Raw genomic sequence first — 24,181 nt, forward strand, 5'->3', positions numbered from 1 at the left:
ATTTCCGGTACTGGACCCCAGCCTCAACTGTCCCTGATCAGGAGCAGGCTCGAGGGCAAGGAACCGTTGAAGGGGCCGCGGGTGGAAACAATGTGTAAGGACATGGCTCACGGTCGGGTGTCAACTGGAGAGGGAGAATGTGGTGTCTATTAATGCTATCCATGACTTTAAGAGAGAGAGATGGGCACCCCAGGGTGCTTTATTTCCTCCAGCAACTCTGCTGGGGGAGTTTCAGTCCCTTCCCTTTCCTACTCTCCCCATTCCTCCCTCCACTTTGATCTTTTGCATTGCCCATAATGGCCATTGCTTGTAATGCTAATTGGCTGCACGGGTGTTTTACTGGTGGTGCTCCTCGGTGGGTTAAAAAAAATAGTCATAAGGATTTTGCTGTTGGGAAGGTCATTTAGTTATGAGAGTTACTACTTTTGGGTATAAACAAAGTGAAGGGAAAAACAAAGTTACAGTAATTTGGTGGTGGGAAAGTTGTTTGGTTGTATGTGATAGCGCTTCAGGATGTGTAAGGATATGATTAATGTCAGTGCACCTGTTAGTCCCAACTTCAAGTTTCACCTGCTCCAGAGGAGTGTAATAATGTCTCTGAACAGGTTGATTAGAAAAAAATGTTGTGTGAAGATATAATTGAGACTTGTGGTGCAGTGGTAATGTCCCTGTCTCTGGACCTAAAGACCTATGTTCAAATCTTATCTACCCAAGACAGCTGCCATCTCAGTTCCAGGGCTACCATAACACATTTGAACAGGTGATTAAAATCTCTATCAAAGATGTTTGAAGGAGAAAATAACATTTTACAGGATATGATGTGGGACTTTTGAACCAGGAGGCTCAGGTTCAAGTGCCACCAGCTTCAAAGTTATGCAATAATCTCTGAACAGGATGACTCAAATTTATGTGAAAAGATACGGGTGCTCTTATGGTACGGTGCTAGTCATAGAGAAGTACAGCATGGAAACAGACCCTTCGGTCCAACCCGTCCATGCTGACCAGATATCCCAATGCAATCTAGTCCCACCTGCCAGCACCCGGCCCATATCCCTCCAAATCCTTCCTATTCATATACCCATCCAAATACCTCTTAAATGTTGCAATTGTACCAGCCTCCACCACATCCTCTGGCAGCTCATTCCATACACGTACCACCCTCTGTGTGAAAATGTTGCCCCTTAGGTCTCTTTTATATCTTTTCCCTCTCACCCTAAAACTATGCCCTCTAGTTCTGGACTCCCTGACCCCAGGGAAAAGACTTTGTCTATTTATCCTATCCATGCCCCTCATAATTTTGTAAACCTCTATAAGGTCACCCCTCAGCCTCCGACGCTCCAGGGAAAACAGCCCCAGCCTGTTCAGCCTCTCCTTGTAGCTCAGATCCTCCAACCCTGGCAACATCCTTGTAAATCTTTCTGAACCCTTTCAAGTTTCACAACATCTTTCCGAAAGGAAAGAGACCAGAATTGCACGCAATATTCCAACAGTGGCCTAACCAATGTCCTGTACAGCCGCAACATGACCTCCCAACTCCTGTACTCAATACTCTGACCAATAAAGGAAAGCATACCAAACACCTTCTTCACTATCCTATCTACCTGCGATTCCACTTTCAAGGAGCTATGAACCTGCACTCCAAGGTCTCTTTGTTCAGCAACACTCCCGAGGACCTTACCATTAAGTGTATAAGTCCTGCTAAGATTTGCTTTCCCAAAATGCAACACCTCGCATTTATCTGAATTAAACTCCATCTGCCACTTCTCTGCCCATTGGCCCATCTGGTCCAGATCCTGTTGTAATCTGAGGTAACCCTCTTTGCTGTCCACTACACCTCCAATTTTGGTGTCATCTGCAGACTTACTAACTGTACCTGTTATGCTCGCATCCAAATCATTTATGTAAATGCCAAAAAGTAGAGGACCCAGCACCGATCCTTGTGGCACTCCACTGGTCACAGGCCTCCAGTCTGAAAAACAACCCTCCACCACCACCCTCTGTCTTCTACCTTTGAGCTAGTTCTGTATCGAAATGGCTAGTTCTCCCTGTATTCCATGAGATCTAACCTTGCTAATCAGTCTCCCATGGGGAACCTTGTTGAACGCCTTACTGAAGTCCATATAGATCACATCTACTGCTTGTGTTCCTGCCTCTGGACAGAAACTTTGTGTTGAAGCCCCATTTCAGATATGATTTTTAAAACGTTTTGTTCAACGTTATGGGGGCAGATGGAGTGTGTGGAAACTGGAGATTGAAAACAGGTAATGATGCTCTTTGAAGATCTGATGCAGGGACCATGGGCCGTATGGTGTCTTTCTGTGCTATAATAATTGTGTGATTCAGTTTCATTATTACTTTTCATCAAGCATCTCATTTTCTGGAGCAAGAGGATTTCAATCAGAATCTTCTGCCCCAGTGGTTGGATGCTACCACAACTGCCAAAACATTATATTTCATGATGATATGACACTTTCAGCTCCAGCGGGATTTGATCCTCAATCTCCTAGTTTAGGCTTCACATTTACAGTTAGCTGCAAGGCATAAGGGCTACTCATGGAGGTGAAACAATTTAACTTTGCGTAAAAGGTGGAAGGATTAGAGAGCTAGAGTGGCTATAGGATGTATAAAGACTCATAGTGTTATTAGGGAGAGTAACCCAACAGGGGTTAATGGGGCAAAGCACTCGTGGGAGTGGGGGCCAGCTATGATCGTCCTTCAAAAGGCAGGAAAGGCCATCTTTTGATATTGGGCTGTGCAACTTACATTTGGAGATAAATAATGATGAGCAGTCATTCCTGCAGTAATTGAGTCTTTGGAGTAAAGGTATAGAGAGCTATTGTGCACAAGGCATGGAGAGAGTGAAGGTGATGCTGTCTGTATACGGTATGCCAACAACAACTGAACTTCCTGCATCCTACAGTCCAGCGTCTCTGAAGAATCACTTAATATGACAAATAGACCTCATGTCCCTAGCAGCAATCCATTAGAGATGGCTGCTAACAACTGTTATGAAACCAATTAAGATACAGAAGTGCTACAATAGCTGTCATCTCGGTACCGTGGCTACTGTGGAGCAGACACTCTACTACTCAAGATTTGGTTCTGGTGAACAGCTTAGGGGGTGTCTTTCAGTACAGTCACTCAAGGATTCTTGAATTGGAATGGTCTGCTGCACTCTTAAAAGAATAATCTTCCTGTCAGGTTGGATCTTGATGAAGGAGAAATGGAGAAGTACTTTCTTGGGGGTTAAGGAAAAAGTGGACAAGGGTGACCTAACCTTGCAAGGCCCTCCATGGGTCTGGCTGAGGCCTCAACATCTCAAGCAGGATGGAAAGGGAACTAGGCCCACACCTGTTGAGCCGATTCTATCTTAGATCCCTTCAAACTGGAGGACAAATGACCATAAATGCACCTTTTCCAAAATGAATGAGCAAATTTAAGAAGTGTACAAGTCATAATGATCCCTGTTTGCCCAGTGCGTACATGACAGTTCTCAAATTGTTCCATTTCAAATGTGTCTCTTCTCACTTCACTATTTGTGTGCCTTAAAGCCATCAGTTGTTAGAATCGTGGATCTGGCATTAACCATCTCATTACATTGAATCTTTTTCAATAATCACAGCCTGAGTAAAGATTAACTAAGTGTGCCAGTACTACTGACATGACCACTTCTCTCTTGACCAAACTAACTGAGTGCACTTCGTATGGTAGAGGTTGAAATGAATGCAGCTGGGATGCCCTTGTACTCAGGGACCACAACAGATTTGTTTGTATGTTAGCAATTTTGAGAAGATTTGTAGCTCAGGTTGATAAGTATGTAAGTTAGCTCACTGAGCTTGAAGGTTTGTTTTCAGACATTTTGTTACCATACTTGGTAACATGCTTAGTGAGAGTCTCTGAAGTGTTGGTGGTATGTCCTTCCTCTCTCTTTATAGGTCTTGGTTTCTTAAGGTGTTCTTATATGTTGATGGAGGGGGAAAACATGTGTTATGACACTGGGTAAACCCTTCTGCTAATTTTAAACCAAACACACAGAAAATCTCACCTTTCTTTGTAATCAGTTGAAGTATGAGTGACAAAGAACTACTCAAATCCCACTATTTAAAGAAAAAAAAATTATTCTTTAACTCCAAGAAAAGAGAACATTAAACAACAACTATCTACACTGTAATTCTCCTTTGTCTGATTGATTTATGTACCTCCCACTCTACAACAATATACTGTAGTATTGGGGATAAACCTTTTAATTAAGATTTACAAGAAAAATCAAATTTCAAAACCAGTCAGATGTTGATACTCCTGGGTCATCTTCAGTCTTCTGCTGCATAAGTCTGTCATAGATAAAGGTAGCTTTCAGAGAGCGGGTTTGCAGGTAATCTCCTGGTGCTCTTTGCCTCTGGCTAACTGTTCAACATGTTTGATTTTTATGCCCCAAAACATCAGATTGTTTCATTGGTTTGATGTCATCAAAACAGTAAATTCAAATTTGATTGGGTTTTAGTATCTTGATGCATAATTTAAACTGACTAAATTTGATTTGTTGTGGGACATAGCAGTTCAGCTCGGCTATTTATTTCATAACCAACTGTTACATTTTAAAATTTTTCAGCACAGTCTGTGCTTGCAGTCAGCCACATGACAGGCTTGCCAGCTTTTCAACTCTCTTAAAGGTACAGTACACGCCTACAACCTCATAACACATGGCTACAGATTTTTCCTGTATTGATGTTGATTCAGTCAGCGGGGCTGGTGGGGGTTAAAGTCTGATCATGTTCTTGACTTCATCAACCTCACCATTAGCTTCGTTTTAGCCTCTTCACATGCTGATTGAACGTCAAAGGGAACATAGTACCCATGCCTTCTATTTTTGCAACATGCTAGCATTGTGCAGAGCAATTCAAATCAATTCCATTCCCCAACTCTATCTCTGTAGCTGTGCAAATTTATTTCCCTCAAAGTGTTCTCCACTTTCCTTTTGAAATTATTAATTGTGTGTTCTTCATCTAACTTAATAGGCAATAAATTTCAGGTCATTATCATTTGCTGAATAAAATAGTTCTTCCTTATTCTCTCTTTGAATCTCTTGCCCTAAATCTCAATCCTTGTACCATCTTGTCTTTGTTTGTCTTATCCAAATCTTGAGTAATACATCTCTGCCAAATTTCGTTTCCTCCAAGGAGAACAACTCCACTATCTCCAATCTCTCATCCATAGAACCATTGTGGTAAATCTCCTCTGAGATCTCCCAAGAATCCTCACATCCTTCCTAAAGTGAAATGTCCAGGAGTGGATACAGTTGTGACTTAACCAGAGCTTTATAAAGTTTCAACATAAATTCCTCATTTTTGTACAATTCCTTTATTAATTAAGCCCAAGATCCCACATACTTTCCTAATCACTCTTACAATATGTCCTTTCACCTTCAAAGGTCTGTGCACATGGACCCTTAGGCCCATTTGTACATTCGAACGGTGTATGGAATAATTGCCTCTCCCTGTCATTCTGCCAAAGCGCATCATCTGATTTTCTTTGCACTAAATTCCATCTGTCACTTGTCTACCATTTTGCGAGCCTATATCCTGTTGTAGTTACCAAAACAACTCACTGGAAAAGCTCATCAGGTCTGGCAGCATCTGTGGAGAGAAATCAGAGTTAACATTTCAGGTCGAGTGACCCTTCCTCAGAACGATGAACTTTTATAGTTAATTGCTTCATCCTGATTCTTTGCCACACTTCCAACTTTAATATCATTAGTAAATTTTGAAATTTTATTCTACATTATAGATAAATAGATTTGGATATTATAAAGAAACTGTGGACTTAGCACTGAACCTTGGCAAACACAATCATCTATTACCTTCTGGTCTGCAAATGAACCATTTAGCATGATCTGTTTTCTGTCCCTAAAGGAATATCTTTATCTTAGATTACAATAACCCTACTATTCTGAATCTGAATTATATTGATTGGATTTTTATATGGTCTGTTTGACAAACACTTCCTTGAAATCTTCTGATAAGATGGTGATAGTCGGACTTCTGAGCCCAAGGCTTCATCTACTCCACCCGCTTTTCTTTTGATTTCTTTTCCTTTTCCTCTCTTTCTCAATTTTTAAAAAAATTACCTCTTGTTTTCTTGGTGGTGGCATTGGGGAAGCGAGTGGGCCCAGCAGTGCAGACTCGTCGTGATGTCAGAGGCGAATTTGGGTTCCTAGTGGCTTTTGCATTACCAAGATGGTCCTAACGCTGACTCATGGCTGCTTATGGTGGCGACGTGTTTGGGTTTCTGGTGGTGTCTGCGTCCATGTCCAGGGCAGATTCATGGAGGCAGCACTGGAGGTAGGCTTGGGCCCAGTACAAGACCCAGCGGCATCAGCAGTGGCTGTGTTGGTGAGGTAGGCCTGAAGCGGACTCAAGGCAGTAGTGCCATTGAGTTTGTGCTGCTGTGATACCCAGTGGCACCTGCATTGGCAAGGTCCATTGAGGGCTCGTAGTGGCCAGGGCATCAGTGGAGGCAAGCTGGCATGTAAAAGTGGCCAGTGTTGGTGCAGCGAAGGAGACTTGTGCCTGATTTATCAGGACAATGACTGAGCATTTAGCAAGAAGAACTGTAAAGTTGAACACTTTTTATTTCCCTCTGTTTCTTCATTTTTCTGCCTTTAAATTTATGTTTTGGTTTATTTTTCTGTGTTTTAAGATGGTGCTGGAGAGTGGCAGTGCTACACAAATTTTTCACTGTATTTTGTAACATACACATGGCAATAAATACATCAAATTAAATCAAAGTTGTTCATGACATTACTTCAAAGAGGAGAGGGGTCAGCTGAAATTTGACCTTCAATAAAGGTGGCAAAAGAATGATAACATTTATTTGTGAGTTGCTGTGTGCAAATTGCTGTGTTACCTGCATTTCAACACCAAGAAATTCACTTTGGCTTTAAAGTGCTTTGATATGTCTGATAGTCTTGAAAAGTGCTAGATAATACTTGTAATGCAGTGGTAGTATCACTATCTTTGCACCAGGAGGCCTGGGTTCGTGTTCTACCTGTTCCAGAGGTATGTAATAATTTCGCTGAACAGGTTGATTAGAAAATAGTTATTTTTGTTCGTAGCCCATCTTTCCTAACTTTCATCCCATTTGTTATTTCTACAATTTAAGTTTCTACTACTACCAATATTTTGTCAACAATCTCTTAGTATTCATTACATATTTTGTGTCTTGGCTGCATCCCTAAGCATTTATCATTCTCATTACCTCACAATTTACAAGCTGGATGATTTTTGGTACCCTTTCATATTAATTGTCATTGTATCCTCACACTCTTCTGGTCAAATATACTAAAATTCCTTGAGGATACAAGCAAGTTGTATTTATTGAGGAATGAAGTCAGCACCTGACCCTGTGGTGAAGGAATTTTCAATGGTCAGTATTTAACCTGAGGATTGTGAGGCTTTTTACTGGAGAGAGGAGCCAACAGATTCTGGAACACTGCCATTCAGCTTGCAACTGAACCGGGAAACAAAATCAGAGTCTTGACTCAGAAAAACAGTGAGCTGATTGGCTGGTAAGGAACTAGCTTAAATAGTATTTTTTTTTAAAAGTGTAAAATTACTAAGGGATTAACTAGAAAACACCAGGGAAGAATAACAGAGAATAAGAAAAGGAATGTATTTGGAACACTGTAGAAATAAAACATTTAATGACCGTCAAAATTGCCTCAGTGGCTCCTCACCAGACTTTAAAAATAACAGATATCAGCATCAGCTTTATAGCTCCAAACAAAAATAAATAATGTAGTACTCAGTGTGATTTTAGCAGAGCAAGACTAAATAAATTTAATCAATGTCTTTGATTTTAAACCCAATCCTCCTTGAATATAGCCCCCAATCTGATATAGGCAGACAGACACAATTAAGAGATAAATTAAAGGAAAAATAAGAGAGGAGGGAATTGGCCTGATCACTTAAACAGTTTCAAAGATGCGTAGTTTCGCAAGGACATGAAATTATATCTTGCTTGATTTCTGAAGTCGCCAGTCAATGCCTATAGCTTTCAGTAGGCTTCCAGATATATTCAATGTTCTTCCAGCTAGGATTCTATTCCCTGAATTTTCAATAATTTGACAATAGGAGAATAACTAGAGAGATATCAAAACTCCTTACAGCAGCTTTCACTCTCTCAGCCTTTCTGTCTAAAAAAACAGATCAAGCTTTAGTTTCTCTGTCTTTCCATCATTCTCATTGTTGGACAGGTCAGCACCGGCCTCTGTCTGATGGCCCCTTTTAACAAATGAAGCATTTTCTACCTTTGAGCATAACACATCTCTGGAGCTGAAATGTCAACAGTGTTTTTTGAACAATAATCAATCTGCAATTAACTTCGTAGGCCAGCTCCCATAAACAAATATCAATTTGTTTGTTCTTTCCCTTTTTAACAAACAAACTGCTGTTCACAGTCCAACTAGGTTAGGATATCTGGTCGGCATGGATGAATTGAACTGAAGGGTCTGTTTCCATGCTGTACATCTCTATGTCTCCATGAGACTAAAGGTAAGGAGAGTATCTTCTCAGTCTAACTAACTTTTCTAATCAATTAATTTAAGTTTCAGTTTAAATCATGGCAATTGAGGGCAGCTGAGCGGAATGTGTGATCTGTCATATGTGGGAAGTCATGGATCTTACAATCATCCTAGATGACCATTGCAAGAAGTGCTTCCTACTGCAGAACCATGAGCTCTGGGTTTTGGAGCTCAAGGCAGCTGGAGACACTGGCATATTGGCATGGCTGAAACTTACATGGATACAATGTTTAGAGAGGTGGTTGCACTACAGATCAAGGGTCTGGAGGTATGAAGGGAATTGGTGAATACCAGGCTATCAAAGTGGAACAAGTAGATAGCCCCTAGGGCTCTGTTCATAAATTGTTTTTTATATTTTGGAAACTAATGAGTGTTTGGTTCCTCAAGCGAGTGCAGTCACAGCCAGGCTTCTGGCACCACAAGCGACCTGAGTACAGAAGGGGAGGAAAAAAAGGAGTGATAATAGAGGATTCATTGGTTAGGGGAGCAGGCAAGCATTTCTTTGGCTTCAGATGTGGTTCCAGGATGTTTTGTTGCCTCCTTAGTCTCAAGGTCAGGGATGTCACTGAGTGGACGCAGGTCTTCCTGAAGGGAAGGGTGATAAGACCGAGGTAAACATTGGTAGAGTCATAGAGTCATAGAGATGTACAGCATGGAAACAGACCCTTCAGTCCAATCCGTCCATGCTGACCAGATATCCCAACCCAAACTAGTCCCACCTGCCAGCACCTGGCCCATATCCCTGCAAACCCTTCCTATTCATATACCCATCCAAATGCCTCTTAAATGTTGTAACTGTACCAGCCTCCACCACATTCTCTGGCAGCTCATTCCATACATGTACCACCCTCTGCATGAAAACGTTGCCCCTTAGGTCTCTTTTATACCTTTTCCCTCTCTCCCTAAACCTATGCCCTCTAGGTCTGCACTCCCCGACCCCAGAGAAAAGACTTTGCCTATTTACCCTATCCATGCCCCTCATAATTTTGTAAATCTCTATAAGGTCTCAAGGTCTCCTGTCAGCCTCCAAAGCTCCAGGGAAAACAGCCCCAGCCTGTTCAGCCTCTCCCTGTAGCTCAGATCCTCCAACCCTGGCAACATCCTTGTAAATCTTTTCTGAACCCTTTCAAGTTTCACAACATCTTTCCAATAGGAAGGAGACTAGAATTGCATGCAATATTCCAACAGTAGCCTAACCAATGTCCTGTACAGCCGCAACATGACCTCCAAACTTCTGTACTCAATGCTCTGACCAATAAAGGAAAGCATACCAAACGCCTTCTTCACTATCCTATCTTCCTGCGACTCCACTATCAAGGAGCTATGAACCTGCACTCCAAGGTCTCTTTGTTCAGCAACACTCCCGAGGACCTTACCATTAAGTGGATAAGTCCTGCTAAGATTTGCTTCCCCAAAATGCAACACCTTGCATTTATCTGAATTAAACTCCATCTGCCACTTCTTAGCCCATTGACCCATCTGGTCCAGACCCTGTTGTAATCTAAGATAACCCTCTTCGCTTTCCACTACACCTCCAATTTTGGTGTCATCTGCAAACTTACTATCTGCACCTCTTATGCTCACATCCAAATCATTTATGTAAATGACAAAAAGTAGAGGACCCAGCACCGATCCTTGTGGCACTCCACTGGTCACAGGCCTCCAGTCTGAAAAACAACCCTCCACCACCATCCTCTGTCTTCTACCTTTGAGCCAGTTCTGTATCCAAATGGCTAGTTCTCCCAGTATTCCATGAGATCTAACCTTGCTTATCAGTCTCCCATGGGGAACCTTGTTGAACGCCTTACTGAAGTCCATATAGATCACATCTACTGCTCTGCCCTCATCAACCTTCTTTGTTATTTCTTCAAAAAACTCAATCAAGTTTGTGAGACATGATTTCCCACGCACAAAGCCATGTTGACTATCCCAAATCAGTCCTTACCTTTCCAAATACATGTACATCCTGTCCCTCAGGATTCCTTCCAACAACTTGCCCACCACAGAGGTCAGGCTCACCGGTCTACAGTTCCCTGGCTTGTCTTTACCGTCCTTCTTAAACAGTGGCACAACGTTTGCCAACCTCCAGTCCTCCGGCACCTCACCTGTGACTATCGATGATACAAATATCTCAGCAAGAGGCCCAGCAATCACTTCTCTTGCTTCCCACAGAGTTCTCGGGTACACCTGATCAGGTCCTGGGGAATTATCCACCTGTAACCGTTTCAAAACATCCAATGCTTCCTCTTCTGTAATCTGGACATTTTGCAAGATGTCACCATCTATTTATCAATGATACATGTAGAATGCGGGATTGAGCCTTGTATTACAAGTTCAGGGAAATAAGCAGTTGAATAAAAAAGCAGGGCCTAAAAAGGTTGTGATCGCTAGAATACTCCTGGTGCCATGTCCTGACGAGCCCAGAAGTGGGAGAACAGGGCATATGAATGTGTAGCTCAAGAGTTAGTGCAGAAAGGAGGGTTTCAGATTCCTGGATCACTTGCACTGTTTCTGGGGCGATAGGACCTCTACAAGTAGGATGGTCTGCACCTGAAACCCAATAACATACTTGTTATTGCGAAGTTGGGTCGCGTATTTGTAGATTGGAAGACAGGATGTTAGAATTTGATGATTGTAAAATTATGGGGGTGTGCAGGGAAGGGAGGAAGTGCACGGCCTCTTTAAAAGATGATGTTTTCCCCTATGCTTAGCAATTTAAAAATGAGTGTCTGTGGGCAGCAGAGTGCTCGAATTGAAACATTTGTATCAAAAGGCTATACTGTTAGCAGGCAAAGCAGCATTTTTCCCAAGACAACAGATTTTTATAATTAATTTAAATCAGGCACTTGGAGACTAAGGACCAATTAAGTTTAAATCTGATGGTTTTGACAACCTATAACCAATTGGACTATAGAAAAATTAATAAGTCATCAAAGCAGATGGCATTTGAAAAGTGGCAGAGACCAAACCGCCATCTTAAGAGATTAGCTCTCTCAGCTGTCCGAGTAATCTGATTAAAGGTACAGGGTTAATATTCCTGACACCAGAATTCGATGGAGAGAGGTGTTCCTGACACAAGAATTCAAAGGAGGTAGCATTCCGGAAAGAAGATCAGCAGAGAGGGAGTGGAGCATTCTGGAAGATGTATCCTGGCTGTAAAGAGACTAAATTTTATAGTATCTTATATAGACTTGTATTTATTGAAACTGTGTACCATGAGAATTTTGTTTTATTTGGGAATAGTTAGTAGTTAGAGGGTGAATTGTTCACTTTGGAGTTAGATAAATAATTGTTGAGTATAGAGTGACTGAAAGGATTTCATTTCATTTAACCACTCCTTTAGAACAGATTGGGAGAGGGGGTGTGGTGAGAGGTATGTTATACCACTTGTCCTACTACTTTTAACAGATTGTGAAATGAGGTGATACTCTCTGGATGTTTCGGTTTTAGTTATCAGAAGGGGTTGACCTCCGTTTGAGGACACATAGAATGATACAGCATGGAAACAGATCCTTCGGTCCAACTTGTTCATTCTCAAACTAAATCAGTCCCACTTGCCTGTGTTTGGCCCATATCCCTCTAAACCTTTCTTATTCATGTCTCTAACCAAATGTATTTTAAATGTTGTAACTGTACCTGCATCTACCACCACTTTTGGCAGTTCATTTAGCATACATTTTTGAATAAGAAAACATTGCTACTGTAATTAAAGATATTTCTGAGGGATCATTTAATGAAAATATATAGGTTGAAGTTAGAAATAATAAAGAGACGATCACCTTGATGTGATTGTACTATAGAACCCCCAGTAGTCAGAGGGAAATTGAGAAACAGGGTAAGAATAAGGTTGTGATAGTAGTGGGATTTTAATTTACCAAACATTGACTGGGACAGCCATAGTGTTAAAGGTTTGGATAGTGAAGAATATGTTAAATATGTTCAAGAAAATTTTCTTTATCAATATGTAAATATTCCAACTAGAGAAAGAGCAAAACTTGACCTTCTCCTGGGAAATAAGGCAGGGCAAGTGAGTGAAGTGTTAATAGGGGAACACTTTGGGATTAGTGATCATAATACTATTCATTTTAAAATAGTTACAGAAAAGGATAAGTCTTCCATAGAAGATAAAGTTCTTTCTTGGAGTAAGGCAAATTTTAAGAGTATGAAACAAGAACATTCAAAAGTTGATTGGAGTAGATTGTTTGCGGGTAAAAGGATGACTGATAAGTAGGAGGCCTTCAAAAGTGTGATAATGAGAATTCAGAGGCATTATGTTCCTATTAGAGTGAAAGGCATGGCTGGTAAGATGAGGCAACAATGGATGAATGAAGATTGAGGTTCTAGTCAAGAATAAGAAAGAATCATAGATGTAGGCAACTGGGATCAAATGAATCTCCAAGAGTATAAAGAGTGCATTCCTAAGGAGGAAATCGGGAAAGCAAAGAGGGATATGAGGTAACCTCAGCAGATAAGGTTACAGATAATCCAAAAAGATTCTACAAATACATCGAGAGGAACTAGGCCCCTTAAAGATCATCAAAATCATCTTTATGTTGAATCTCAAGAGATGGGAGAGATAGTGAATGAATATTTTGTCTGTTTTTACTGTTGAGAAAGAAATGGAGGCTAGAAAGCTCTGGGAAATAAATAATGATATTTCACATTACAGAAGAGGAAATGTGGAGGTCTTAGAAAATATAAAGATGAACACATTTTCAAAACCTGATCTAGTGCATCCCAGCACTTTGTGGGAAATTAGGGAGGCAATTACAGGGCCGCTTGCAGAAATATTTCTCATCTATAAATATGGGTGAAGTACAGGAGGACTGGAGGGTGGCTGTGTTGCTGCAAGGAGATGCCTAAAAGCTATAGACTGACGAGTCTGACATTAGTGGTGGATAACTTGTTGGTGATTCTGAAAGGTACGATTTACATATATTTGGAGAGGCAATGACTGATTAAGAATAGTCAGCATAGTTTATTGCAAATGAAATTGTCTCACAAATTTGATTGAGTTTTTTAATGAAGTAACCAAAAAGATTGAGGGCAGAATTGTTGTTTGCTTGGACTTTAGTAAAGCCTATGGCAAGGTTCTGCATGGTAGATAATTAAGTTAGATCACATGGGATTCAGGGTTCGCTTATCAATTGGATATAAAATTGACTTGATGGTAGGAGGGTGGTGGTGGAGGGTTGTTTTTGTGACTGGAAGCCTTTGACCAGTGGTGTTCCACAGGGTTCGGTGCTGGGTCCACTTTTGCTTGTCATTTATATAAATGATTTGGATTAGAATAGGAGGCATGGTTAGTAAATTTGCCGATGACACCAAAATCGCTGATGTAGTAGACAATAAAGAAGGTTATCTAAGATTACAAAGAGATCTTGATCAGTTGGATCAGTGGGCTGAAAAGTGGCAGATGGAGTTTCATTTGGATAAATGTGAGGTATTAGATTTTGGTAATACAAACAACAAGACTTCTACAACTGAGTAATGTTGAGGTAAAAACAATAACTGCAGATGCTGAAAACCAAATACTGGATTAGTGGTGCTGGAAGAGCACAGCAGTTCAGGCAGCATCCAAGGAGCAGCGAAATCGACGTTTTGGGCAAAAGCCCTCGGAGACACCTAGAGGTTCAGATACATAATTATTTGAAATTTGCATCACATTAGACACAGTGATTAGGAAGGTGCTTAGTACGCTTGCCTTCATTGTTCAGACCTTTAAGTATAGGAGTTGGGACGATTTGTTGAGGTTGTACAGGATGCTTGTGAAGCCTCTTCTGGAGTAGTGTCCAGTTCTCATCACCCTGTTATAGGAAGGATATTATTAAACTGGAGAAGATTCAGAAAAGATTTACCAGCAGGGTGCTGGGAATAGAGAGTTTGAAATATAAAAACAGACTGGAAAGTCTTGGACTTTTTTCACTGGAGCATCGGAGATTGAGACGTGACCTTATTGAGATTTATAAAATTATAAGGGACATAGATAAGGTGAATAGCAAGGGTCTTTTCCCTAGGGTAGGGGAGTTCAAATCTGGGGGCAAATTTTTAAGGTGAGAGGAGAAAGATTTAAAAAGGACATGAGGGACAACGTTTTTACACAGAGTGGTTAGTTTGTGCCATGAACTGTCAGAGAAAGTGGTGGATGCAGGTACTTTTACAAGTTTAAAAAACATTTGGATAAGTTCACAAATAGGAAATGTTTGGAAGGTTATGAGCCAAGCGTAGGCAGGTGGGACTAGTTTATTTTGGGAACGTGGTCATTGTGGACTGGTTGGACCGAAGGGTCTGATTCCATGCTATACAAATCATTCACTGTGTGGGGAAAAAAGTTGTCCTTCATGTCCCTTTTAAATATTTCTCTCCTCATCTTAAAAATATACCCTCTAGTTTTGAACTCCTTTACCCTAGGGAAAAGACCTTCGCTATTCACCCTATCCATATCCCTCATGATTTTATAAACGTCCATAAGGACATTCATAATCCTTCTATGCTCCAGTGAAAAACATCCCAGACAATCCTTATAACTCAAGCCCTCCAGTCCTTAGAAATGTTTTCTGCACCTATAAATCACAAACAATAGTGGACCAACACTATTTCCTGCAGAACATTGCTGGTCACAGTCTTCCAGTCCAAAAAAGAACCCTCCGCTACCATTCTCTGTCTCCTACTGTCAAGCCCTGCCCAAATCCCATGTGATCTAATTTTACTGATCAGTCAATCATGCAGAACCTTATCAAAGGCTTTACTAAAGTCCATGTAGACAACATCTATTGCTCTGCCCTCATCTATCTATCATCTTGGTTACATCCTCCAAAATCTCAGACATGTTTGAGAGACGTGATTTCCCATGCATAAAGCCATTGCTAACTATGCGTAATCAGTCCTTGCATCTTCAAATTTATGTAAATTCAATTTTCAAAATCCCCTCTAACCTTCTTGGGGAGGATTTGCTGATGTTGTTGGAAGGAATTTAACCGGTTCAAAAGGGCAGGGTACACAATATGTTAATTTAATAGTGACTCAGAATATCTGAGCAAAGGAATCTAGGCAGAGGTGATCAGCCATGTTTTGTCTTAAGAAAGTAAGGTGAAAGGGGGCCCTTCAATGTAAGAGATGAAAGAAAGGTATGAACATGTGGAATTGTGATGTTGCTGCCATCACAGAGCCATGGCTGAAGGAAGGACAAGACTCACAACTTAAAATTCCAGGGTAGGATTTTCAGGCAGAAAAGGGTAAGGTGTAAGAGAGGAGGTGGTGTTGCTTTATTAATCAAGGAGTCAGCAACTGCAATAAGAAGGGATGATACCTCGGAAGTGCCATCAAATGAGACTTTGTGGATAGATAGTAGAAATCAAAAGGGGGCAGACACACTGTTTGGAGTACTGTATATTAGAAGCCTTGAAACTCACTCGACGAGAGGAGCACATATATAGCCAATTCACTAAGCTGTGTAAAAGCAATAGTAGGGTGGTTAGTTTAGGGGATGTCAACTACCTCATTAATTAGGATAACCATAGCATAAAGGGGTTTGGAGGGTTCAAATCCTCCAAGGTCCATTCAAGAACAGCGCAGTGCTGTGCCCAATTCTGGGGAACTAAGCTGGACTGGTGTTTTCATGTGGCACAGGGGGTGCACTTTAGTGCTAGTGACCACAACATCATATATTTTATGAAAAAGGAAAAAGAGGGTCTGGAAAGATGTATTTAATTGGGTTAAGACAGTTTTTATTAAAATAAGGCAGAATCTGGCCAAAGTAGATTTGGAAAAATACTTCAAGGTAAATCTATGACAGAACAGTGGGAAGTGTTCAAATGGCAATTGGGGAGAGTTTAGGACCAATATGTTCCCTTTAGTCTGAATTGTAGCAGACAATGTGGAGAATGTGGCTGTCTTGGAATTTCAGAACTGGATAAATAGGCAAAAAGAGGCTTTTAACAGGTCAAAAGGAAGCAAATCAATGGAGCCCTAATGGATTTGAGAAATTGTCCTTAAGCAGTTTGGACAGCAAAGATGGTGCATGAAAAACAGTGGAGGGCAAGATTGTGGAGAATCCCAAAATATTACATAAGTAAATCAAAGGGAAGAGAACCAGGGAAAGTGAGGAACTTATTAGGGACCATGAAGGAAATTTGTGCATGGATCAGAAGGATATTGGTAGTGTGTTAAATGAGTACTTCGCATCTTTCTTCACTCAGGAGGAAGAGGACATAAGTATAGAACTTAGAACAGCATAGTACAGGCCCTTTGGCTCTTGAGGTTGTGCCGACCTTTTATCCTACTCTAAGATCAACTCACCTAGTGAGTTTTGAGAAGATTTGTAGCTCAGGTTGAGGTTCTGGATGTAGGTTTGCTCACTGAGCTGGAAGATTCATTTTCAGAGGTTTCGTCCCCATACTAGGTAACATCTTCAGTGAGCCCATTTTACTATCATCCATGTGCCTACCCAAGAGTTGCTCAAATGTGCCTAATGTATCTGACTCTACCACCACTGCTGGCAGTGCATTCCATGCACCCAGTGTAAAGACTGACATCCCCCTAAACCTTCCTCCAATCACCTTAGAATTATGCCCCATTGTCATAGCCATTTCCAACATGGGAAAAAGTCTCTGGCTATCCATTGTCTCTATACCTCTCATCATTTTGTACATCTCTATCAAGTCACCTCTCATCCTTCCTTCACTCCAATGAGAAAAACCTCAGCTCCCTCGACCTTTCTTCATAAGACATGCCCTCCAGTCCAGGCAGCATCCTGGTAAATCTCCTTTGCATCCTCTTGAAAGCTTCCACATCCTTCTATAATGAGGTGACCAGAACTGAACATAATATTCCAAGTGTGGTCTGCTCCATAACCTTATGGCTCTTAAACTCAATCCCCCTGCTAATGAAAGCCAACACACAATACAACTCTATCAAGTTGGGTGGCAACTTTGAGTGATCTATGGACATGGACCCCAAGATCCATCTGTTCCTTCACACTGCGAAGAATTTGGCTTTTAACCCTGCATTCTGCATTCAAATTTGACCTTCCGAAATGAATCACTTCACACTTTTCCAGGTTGAACTCCATCTGCCACTTATCAGCCCAGTTCTGCATCCTGTCAATGTCCTGTTGCAAGCTACAACAACCCTCCACATTATCCACAACTCCACCAACCTTTGTGTCATTGGCAAATTTACTAACCCATCCTTCCACTTCCTCATCCAAGTCATTTCTAAAAAAAACAGAGCAGAGATCCCAGAAGAGATCCTGTAGAACACCACTAGTCACCGAGCTCCAGGCTACCACCACCCTCTCCTTTCGGTCAGCCAATTCTGCTTCCAGACATCCAGGAAGATGAATTGAGGTTCTCGAGCAGATTTACATAAAGGAATGAGGAAGTATTAGAGATGTTGGTAGACATAAAAGTGGATAAATCCTAGATCTGGATCGGTTATATCCCAGGCAGCTTGGGAGTTGAGGGAGGAAATTGCAAGGGCCCTCACCCAAATTTCTAATTTCTCTCTGGCCACAGGGGAGGTGCCAGAAGACTGGAGTACAGTTAATTCAAGGGTAAAGAAGATAAACCAGGGAATTACAGGCCATTGAGTATTATATCAGAAGGGAAATTGTACGAGAAATTTCTAAAGGTGAGAATCAATCTCCATTTAGAGAAGCAAGGTTTGGTGGAGGATAGTCAGCATTGTTTTATCAGAAGGTGGTCATGCTGAACAAATCTGGTGAAACTTTGAGGAAGTGACCAATTGTGTAGGAGAGAGTAAAGGAGATAAAAACAAATGGAATAGAGAGTAACTTGGCACATTGGCTTAGGGGCAGGAAATGGAGGGTGACAGTTATTTTACTGGAGGCATTGCAGTTTAGAAGTAATAATTTAGAGTACTAAATCAATGGCAAGATGTTAGGAAACGTGGAGGAACACAGAGAGCTTGGGATGTTTGTCTAAAATCCCGAAAGGCAGGGCAGGTTAACAGGGTAGTATGATTGAGGCATAGATTAAATGAGCAGGGAGGTTATATTAGAGTTGTACAGCACTTTGGTTAGGCCACAGCTGTAACACTGCAATTATAGTCACCAAACCATTGGAAGGATATGATTGTATTAAAGGAGATGCAGAGGAAATTTACCAGGATGTTGCTCAGAGAAAGTGGATAAGCTCAGGTTTTCTTCTTTGAAGCAGGAAAGGTTAATCACAGAATCTGTGGAAGCAGGCCATTTGGTCCATCAAGTCCACACCAACCTTCTGAAGAGCGACCCACCCCTCTACCCTATCCCTGTAACCCCACATGCCCCTGGACACAATGGGCAATTTAGCATGGCCAGTTCACCTAACTGGAGCATTGGAGGAAACCCACACAGACAGTGGGAGAACGTCCAAACTTCACACAGATAGTCGCCCAAGGATGGAATGAATCAAACTGGTGTCCTTGGCACTGAGCTACCTAATATAGTTTCCCAAATAGCTGTGTGTTGATGGCTAGTATATTAGATAATATTAATATAGGATGTTTGTAGTTCCTTAGAATATCACATATTTAATACTTATGGTAACTGTTTACTATTTAGCATAATTTGTATAAAAGTAGATGCCTTTTTAATGCATGTTTCAGCTTCCTGTGAAGTTAACCCAATTCAGAAAATTATACAGAACTCCCTTTTGACAAATTTCCTTCAGTTACAACTTCCTGTTTTATCAAAAAAACTATTTACACATTTATTCAAGTCAGTCACTCCAGCCACTGTATTTATTGTTTTAATAGTTACAGATGAACAAGTTCACTCCATATACAATTACCAGTACAGTTTTTACAGATCTTATTACAATACATCACTGCTATTTGTTTATTTACAAAGCACTTATGTACATAAAAATCTTCCAATTCAGTGCAATGTCATTTTTTTTACAATTTACAAAATAAGATGTAATGTAGTTACTCAGATAAATTAATAAATTCTGCAGTTATTAATGATTTAATTTAATAAAAAAAATATTTTTCAACCATTATATCTATAACAGACTTGTAAGAACACACAATACAGCAGTAGATTGCACTACCGGCCCTTATTTCAGGGCTGTGGCTGAAATGATGGTTTAAAATATTAATTTCTCTCACAATCACTCAGGCTTTTTTGTTTTAAACTCTTGGAGAACATAAAAAGAGGAACAGTTAGAGAGACAATGTAAAATTGTTGCTTTTGTTCTAATCATAATGCGCACCTGTGTTTGTCAAGATATTTAAAAATGCATGACATAGTTAAGTGCATGATCACTGCTTTCAGTGGTATTGTGTAGAGAAAGTATGGCTAGATTGTTTTAGAATACCAAGCAATGAGGTACTGCATTTAGCCATCACTTTTAGAATTAGTATGTCAAAACTTGTTACACAGACTAACTGCGCAAAGGAACCATCGGTTCCAAATTATGTTACATTGTATTTGCCAATGTTCCCGTTTAATAGAGCTTAATTAGTAGTCTTTATATGAACGAACACACACGCACACATATATATATTTAAGACCATCTGAAGTAGCCGTAGGATTTTGCAGGATATCAATAAAAATCACATTGGATGGGAATTGCAATGACCTTTGAAGGTAAAACACTGTTCAATAATAGTACCTAGCTCTGGATATCAAATGTTTGTTCCAGTTTTGAATATAGTAAAATAGATCACAAATCATCTGTTTCTGCTAACTAAGTTATTTTTATGATGCCAAAGAAAACAGTTCTGCTTTAAAATGCTTCTAGGTTTATGGACATTTTGTAGCTCAAGTAATGATATGAATTTAAAAATCCAAATAAATATTAAAAGTGAAAAAAATCATGTGCCCAAAGTACTTGTAATATAATATCAATTAAACAAATCATATAGCAAACAGCAGTGCTGAAAATGCGGGTGAAGTTTAAATACAACACTGTCAAAACCTTCTAAATCAGGTTTCTTCAGGTTTTTTCTGGCTTGGCTAAAACTAAAGATAGTTTGCTCCAAATTCATCATAAATGTGAATTATTAAAATAAAAAGTGTAGCTTAACCTAATTATTTCTATGTTTAAGGAACGTGTAAATCAACCAAACAGAAGTGAGGAAGATTCAAGAAACACAACTCAACTTTGTATTACCTTTTTAAATTCTTGAATGCATTCAGTTCAGTTCACTCCACTCTCACTTGGGTGAAGAGATTTAAATAATCATGGCACATATTTTGTAACTTCTCAGAATTTTACACTGAACAAAAAGACTAATTCTGAAACATTTACACAGGTTTTAAAATATTGATTTTTCTACAACTATATAACATTAAAAATACAAGCTAAAGTCATTGTTAAAAAGGTAACAAATGCAAATTGTGTTTCATGAACCATCATTTCAAATTCACTAGGGGAAAATATAGTCTACTCAGTTAATGATAACTCTGTTCGAGTTAAAATGCTGTGGCCCATGTTTTAGGAAGTTTAAATTTCTGGCATGCTACCATTCTGGTCTCGTCAACACAATGCATGAAACTCATAGTTTAAGAAAAGGAGGTAGCAGATCATATTGGCTACTGACACGTTGCAATTAACAACTGGAAAATCAGTATTACCATCTGTATTCAACTTCTACACTTTTTCCTTATGCTTCATAATCACATAGAATTTATTTGCAGAAGCAGTACATTTTGAGCAGAAATCCTGTCCAACCCTGAAATTCTCATCTGGAGTGTTTTGTTGCCCAGTCATTCTGAAATCTCATGGCATTTTGCAAATGGAAAAACACATTCACTGCAGAATACAGTACTTTCTATAATCAGATTCAAAATCTTCATCCATACTGCTCGTGTCTGCCATCTTCTTGCCTTCTGTCTTTGGCAGGAACTGTGCATAGTTCACACCTTGTTGTTCATAGAAAAGTATGTAGGCTGAATCAGTATCAATTTCATCAGGACGCACCTCCTGGAATGGAGAAAGAAAAAAAAAATTAGGTTCATAGTATATTGTTAGAAGAATTACAAGAGAAGGTTTAGGGGTAATAAACCAGGATATAATTCTCATAAGAAATAAAATAATCATAAAACAAAAATATGATCTAATGTATGTACACAGTATTTAATCAATCAAGATTGTGGTCACTGAAGGACGGAGGAAATCAGAACATTCTGTGCAGACATTTCTCACCACTTCCAGTATAGACTGAACTAGTCATTTCTGGATAAAACATCTATTCACTGTCAGAAAGCCTTTTTATTCAGAGTCTTACCCATAACTTTTAGGCGAATTGTGATAAAATTGGAGCTATCCTCTTTTGCTCATATCTTCACTTTATCATTCCTCTGAAGTCCATTCACTATCTTGGGTGACATCTTCTGTTTAAGCTGGTACTAAATGCTTTTTCCTTTGAATGCCCACATCAGTTACACCAAGGGCATATTTAGAAATCCTGGTCCAGTTTTGCCCTGCCCTCCAGCTACTACAGAAACCAGTAGTTCTTGTATTTCACATTTTAAAAGGCCCAACTATTCCAATATTTCAATGGTTTGTATTTTTTCGTCATTCCCAGTATGTTCTAAACTCCATTTCTTAAATTTAACCCAAACAACCCATAAACATAACCATCCATCTGTCAGAGTTACACAAGATGATTTTTCTCTCTTAGCTGCAGTGCCCCCCTCCAACAGCCTTATCACATCTATGCAATGTAACGAGGATATCTGTTTATCACACTCCCCGGGAGTTCCACACCTCCCCACTGAGTGAGAAAGAAAAATGATTCCCTTCTAATCTTCCTGCCAATTACTTTAAACCTATGTGCCTTAGTTATTGACTGCTCCACTATGGGAAGTAGGACCTTACTATCCCACTCTATATCCATCCCTCGATTTTTAGTAATTTCAATTAATTCTTTACTCAATGTCTTTTCCAATGAAAACAACAAACACTCTAATCGTTCCATGTAGTTAAAATTTTCATTCCGGATATCTTTTTAAAAAACCCTTATAATCTTTATCAGCATTTTTTGTTCACTCCTTGACTACCTACATTTTAAATTTATTTTTGTGTGTACAATTGTGAGAAGTACCATAGAAATGGAAGTCACTGAGTTAGCTAAGTGTGGCATATTTTGGACATGCCATAGAATATACACTGTACCAGAATGATTATATTCAATTTACACAAGTTGTATATTTTCATAATGAAAAGGATGAAACTGCGGCATTAACATACCTTACAGCTACTATCGTTGTAGCAGTACCACTTTTCATTGGGGTTTTTGGCATATGTGACATAGTGGCCTCCTCCCAAAATTCCTGAATGGCACTAGATGAATAAAGCAAATTATTTTGTTAACAAATAACATTTTACTACTTTTAATTTATCACACACAGTCTTTTAAAAACAATTATTTATAGGATGAGGTCATCACTGGCTAGGCTAGCATTTATTGCCCATCCCTAATTACCCAGAGAACAGTTAAGAGTCAACCATATTGCTGAGGGTCTGGAGTCACATGTAGGCCAGATGAGGTAAGGATAGCAGATTATTCCACCATGGGTCATGGCAAGATTCAAACCGAGGTCCCCAGAACATTACTTGGGTCTCTGGATTAACAGTCCTGCTCCTCGGATGCTGCCTGAACTGCTGTGCTTTTCCAGCACCACTCTAATCTAGAATCTGGTTTCCAGCATCTGCAGCCCTTGTTTTTACCTAGTTAATAGTCCAGCAATAATCACCTCCTTTCTCCTCTCTAATTGCAAATAATTTACAGAAGATAATCAGCAATATTTATGTACATAAAAAGAGAAGTAATTTATAAAATGACAGCCACAGTAAACAGTAAAAAGACTCAAGTAGATTTTGGAAAAAAATCTGTTGCATTTAATTTTTACTATCTTTTTGTTAAAAATCATATGTCCATTGGAAAATTTATTTTGTTTCTCAGATCTAAAGAAACTCTGTAGAAGACAGAAGATGAATAAAGATGAAAATAGGCTGGTTTATATTCCTTATTAACTGTTCAGACTGTCATCCAGAATTTATGGTGGACACCCAAAGATGGTTTCAGAAGAGACACTACCTGAGATAAAACGGATATCTTGTTACATTTCTAAAAGGATTAAGTGTACCAAAAATACATTTCAGTGCTGTATTTAGTGATTCATGAGAACTATCAGCTATAGCATCATAACCGTAAATGTTTTCCAATTACTTGTTTGGTTGGGTGTAAAATTTAGAGTCTTGGTGAAACCACATGTTGTGGAAGCTTTTCATCTTACATTCTTCTGAGCAATTATTACCTCTTAAATAGAGAAGCCATTTGTTCAAGTTGTAAGCACGACACTGTAATATGGATACACCAATGTCATTCTGCAGGTTAATGGTTACCTTGATTTCACAAACTAATGAATGGACATAAGGTCATCACTTTTGGCCTAAAACATGCTCTGTTTACCTCAGACTACTTTGGAAGGGCAAGACACTTCAAACATTAGCAGTTTCATGCAACTACAATACAGGAGCAACATGATTCACCGCTAACAGGATGTTGCCGTCAAGCTAAAAGACATTCTGCCTGTTCCACAAATGACAACATGATACATGAATTTAAGTACTAGTGTGATGCTAGGTA

The 24,181-nt window shown here is 39.7% G+C and overlaps 1 protein-coding gene and 1 long non-coding RNA gene across 3 annotated transcripts in view; one reads left to right on the forward strand and one right to left on the reverse strand.

The window, feature by feature from the left end:
• The first annotated feature begins 12 nt into the window (after positions 1 to 12).
• On the forward strand, positions 13 to 23,760 carry LOC140491448 (uncharacterized). The gene is made up of 2 exons (XR_011963312.1): positions 13 to 94; positions 23,495 to 23,760. It is a non-coding gene; the product is annotated as an uncharacterized lncRNA (long non-coding RNA).
• usp32 (ubiquitin specific peptidase 32) overlaps positions 19,296 to 24,181 on the reverse strand; it is a 187,691-nt gene continuing 182,805 nt past the window's right edge. For both annotated transcript variants that reach the window (XM_072589621.1, XM_072589620.1), the window contains exons 33-34: positions 22,780 to 22,872; positions 19,296 to 21,510 (exon numbers count right to left, since the gene is read on the reverse strand). In XM_072589621.1, the coding sequence (XP_072445722.1) occupies positions 21,337 to 21,510; positions 22,780 to 22,872 (267 nt within the window). In that variant the 3' untranslated portion in view covers positions 19,296 to 21,336. The remainder of the gene's footprint in view (positions 21,511 to 22,779; positions 22,873 to 24,181) is intronic.

The sequence above is a fragment of the Chiloscyllium punctatum genome, chromosome 19, assembly GCF_047496795.1.
Source record: "Chiloscyllium punctatum isolate Juve2018m chromosome 19, sChiPun1.3, whole genome shotgun sequence".
Taxonomy (NCBI): domain Eukaryota; kingdom Metazoa; phylum Chordata; class Chondrichthyes; order Orectolobiformes; family Hemiscylliidae; genus Chiloscyllium; species Chiloscyllium punctatum.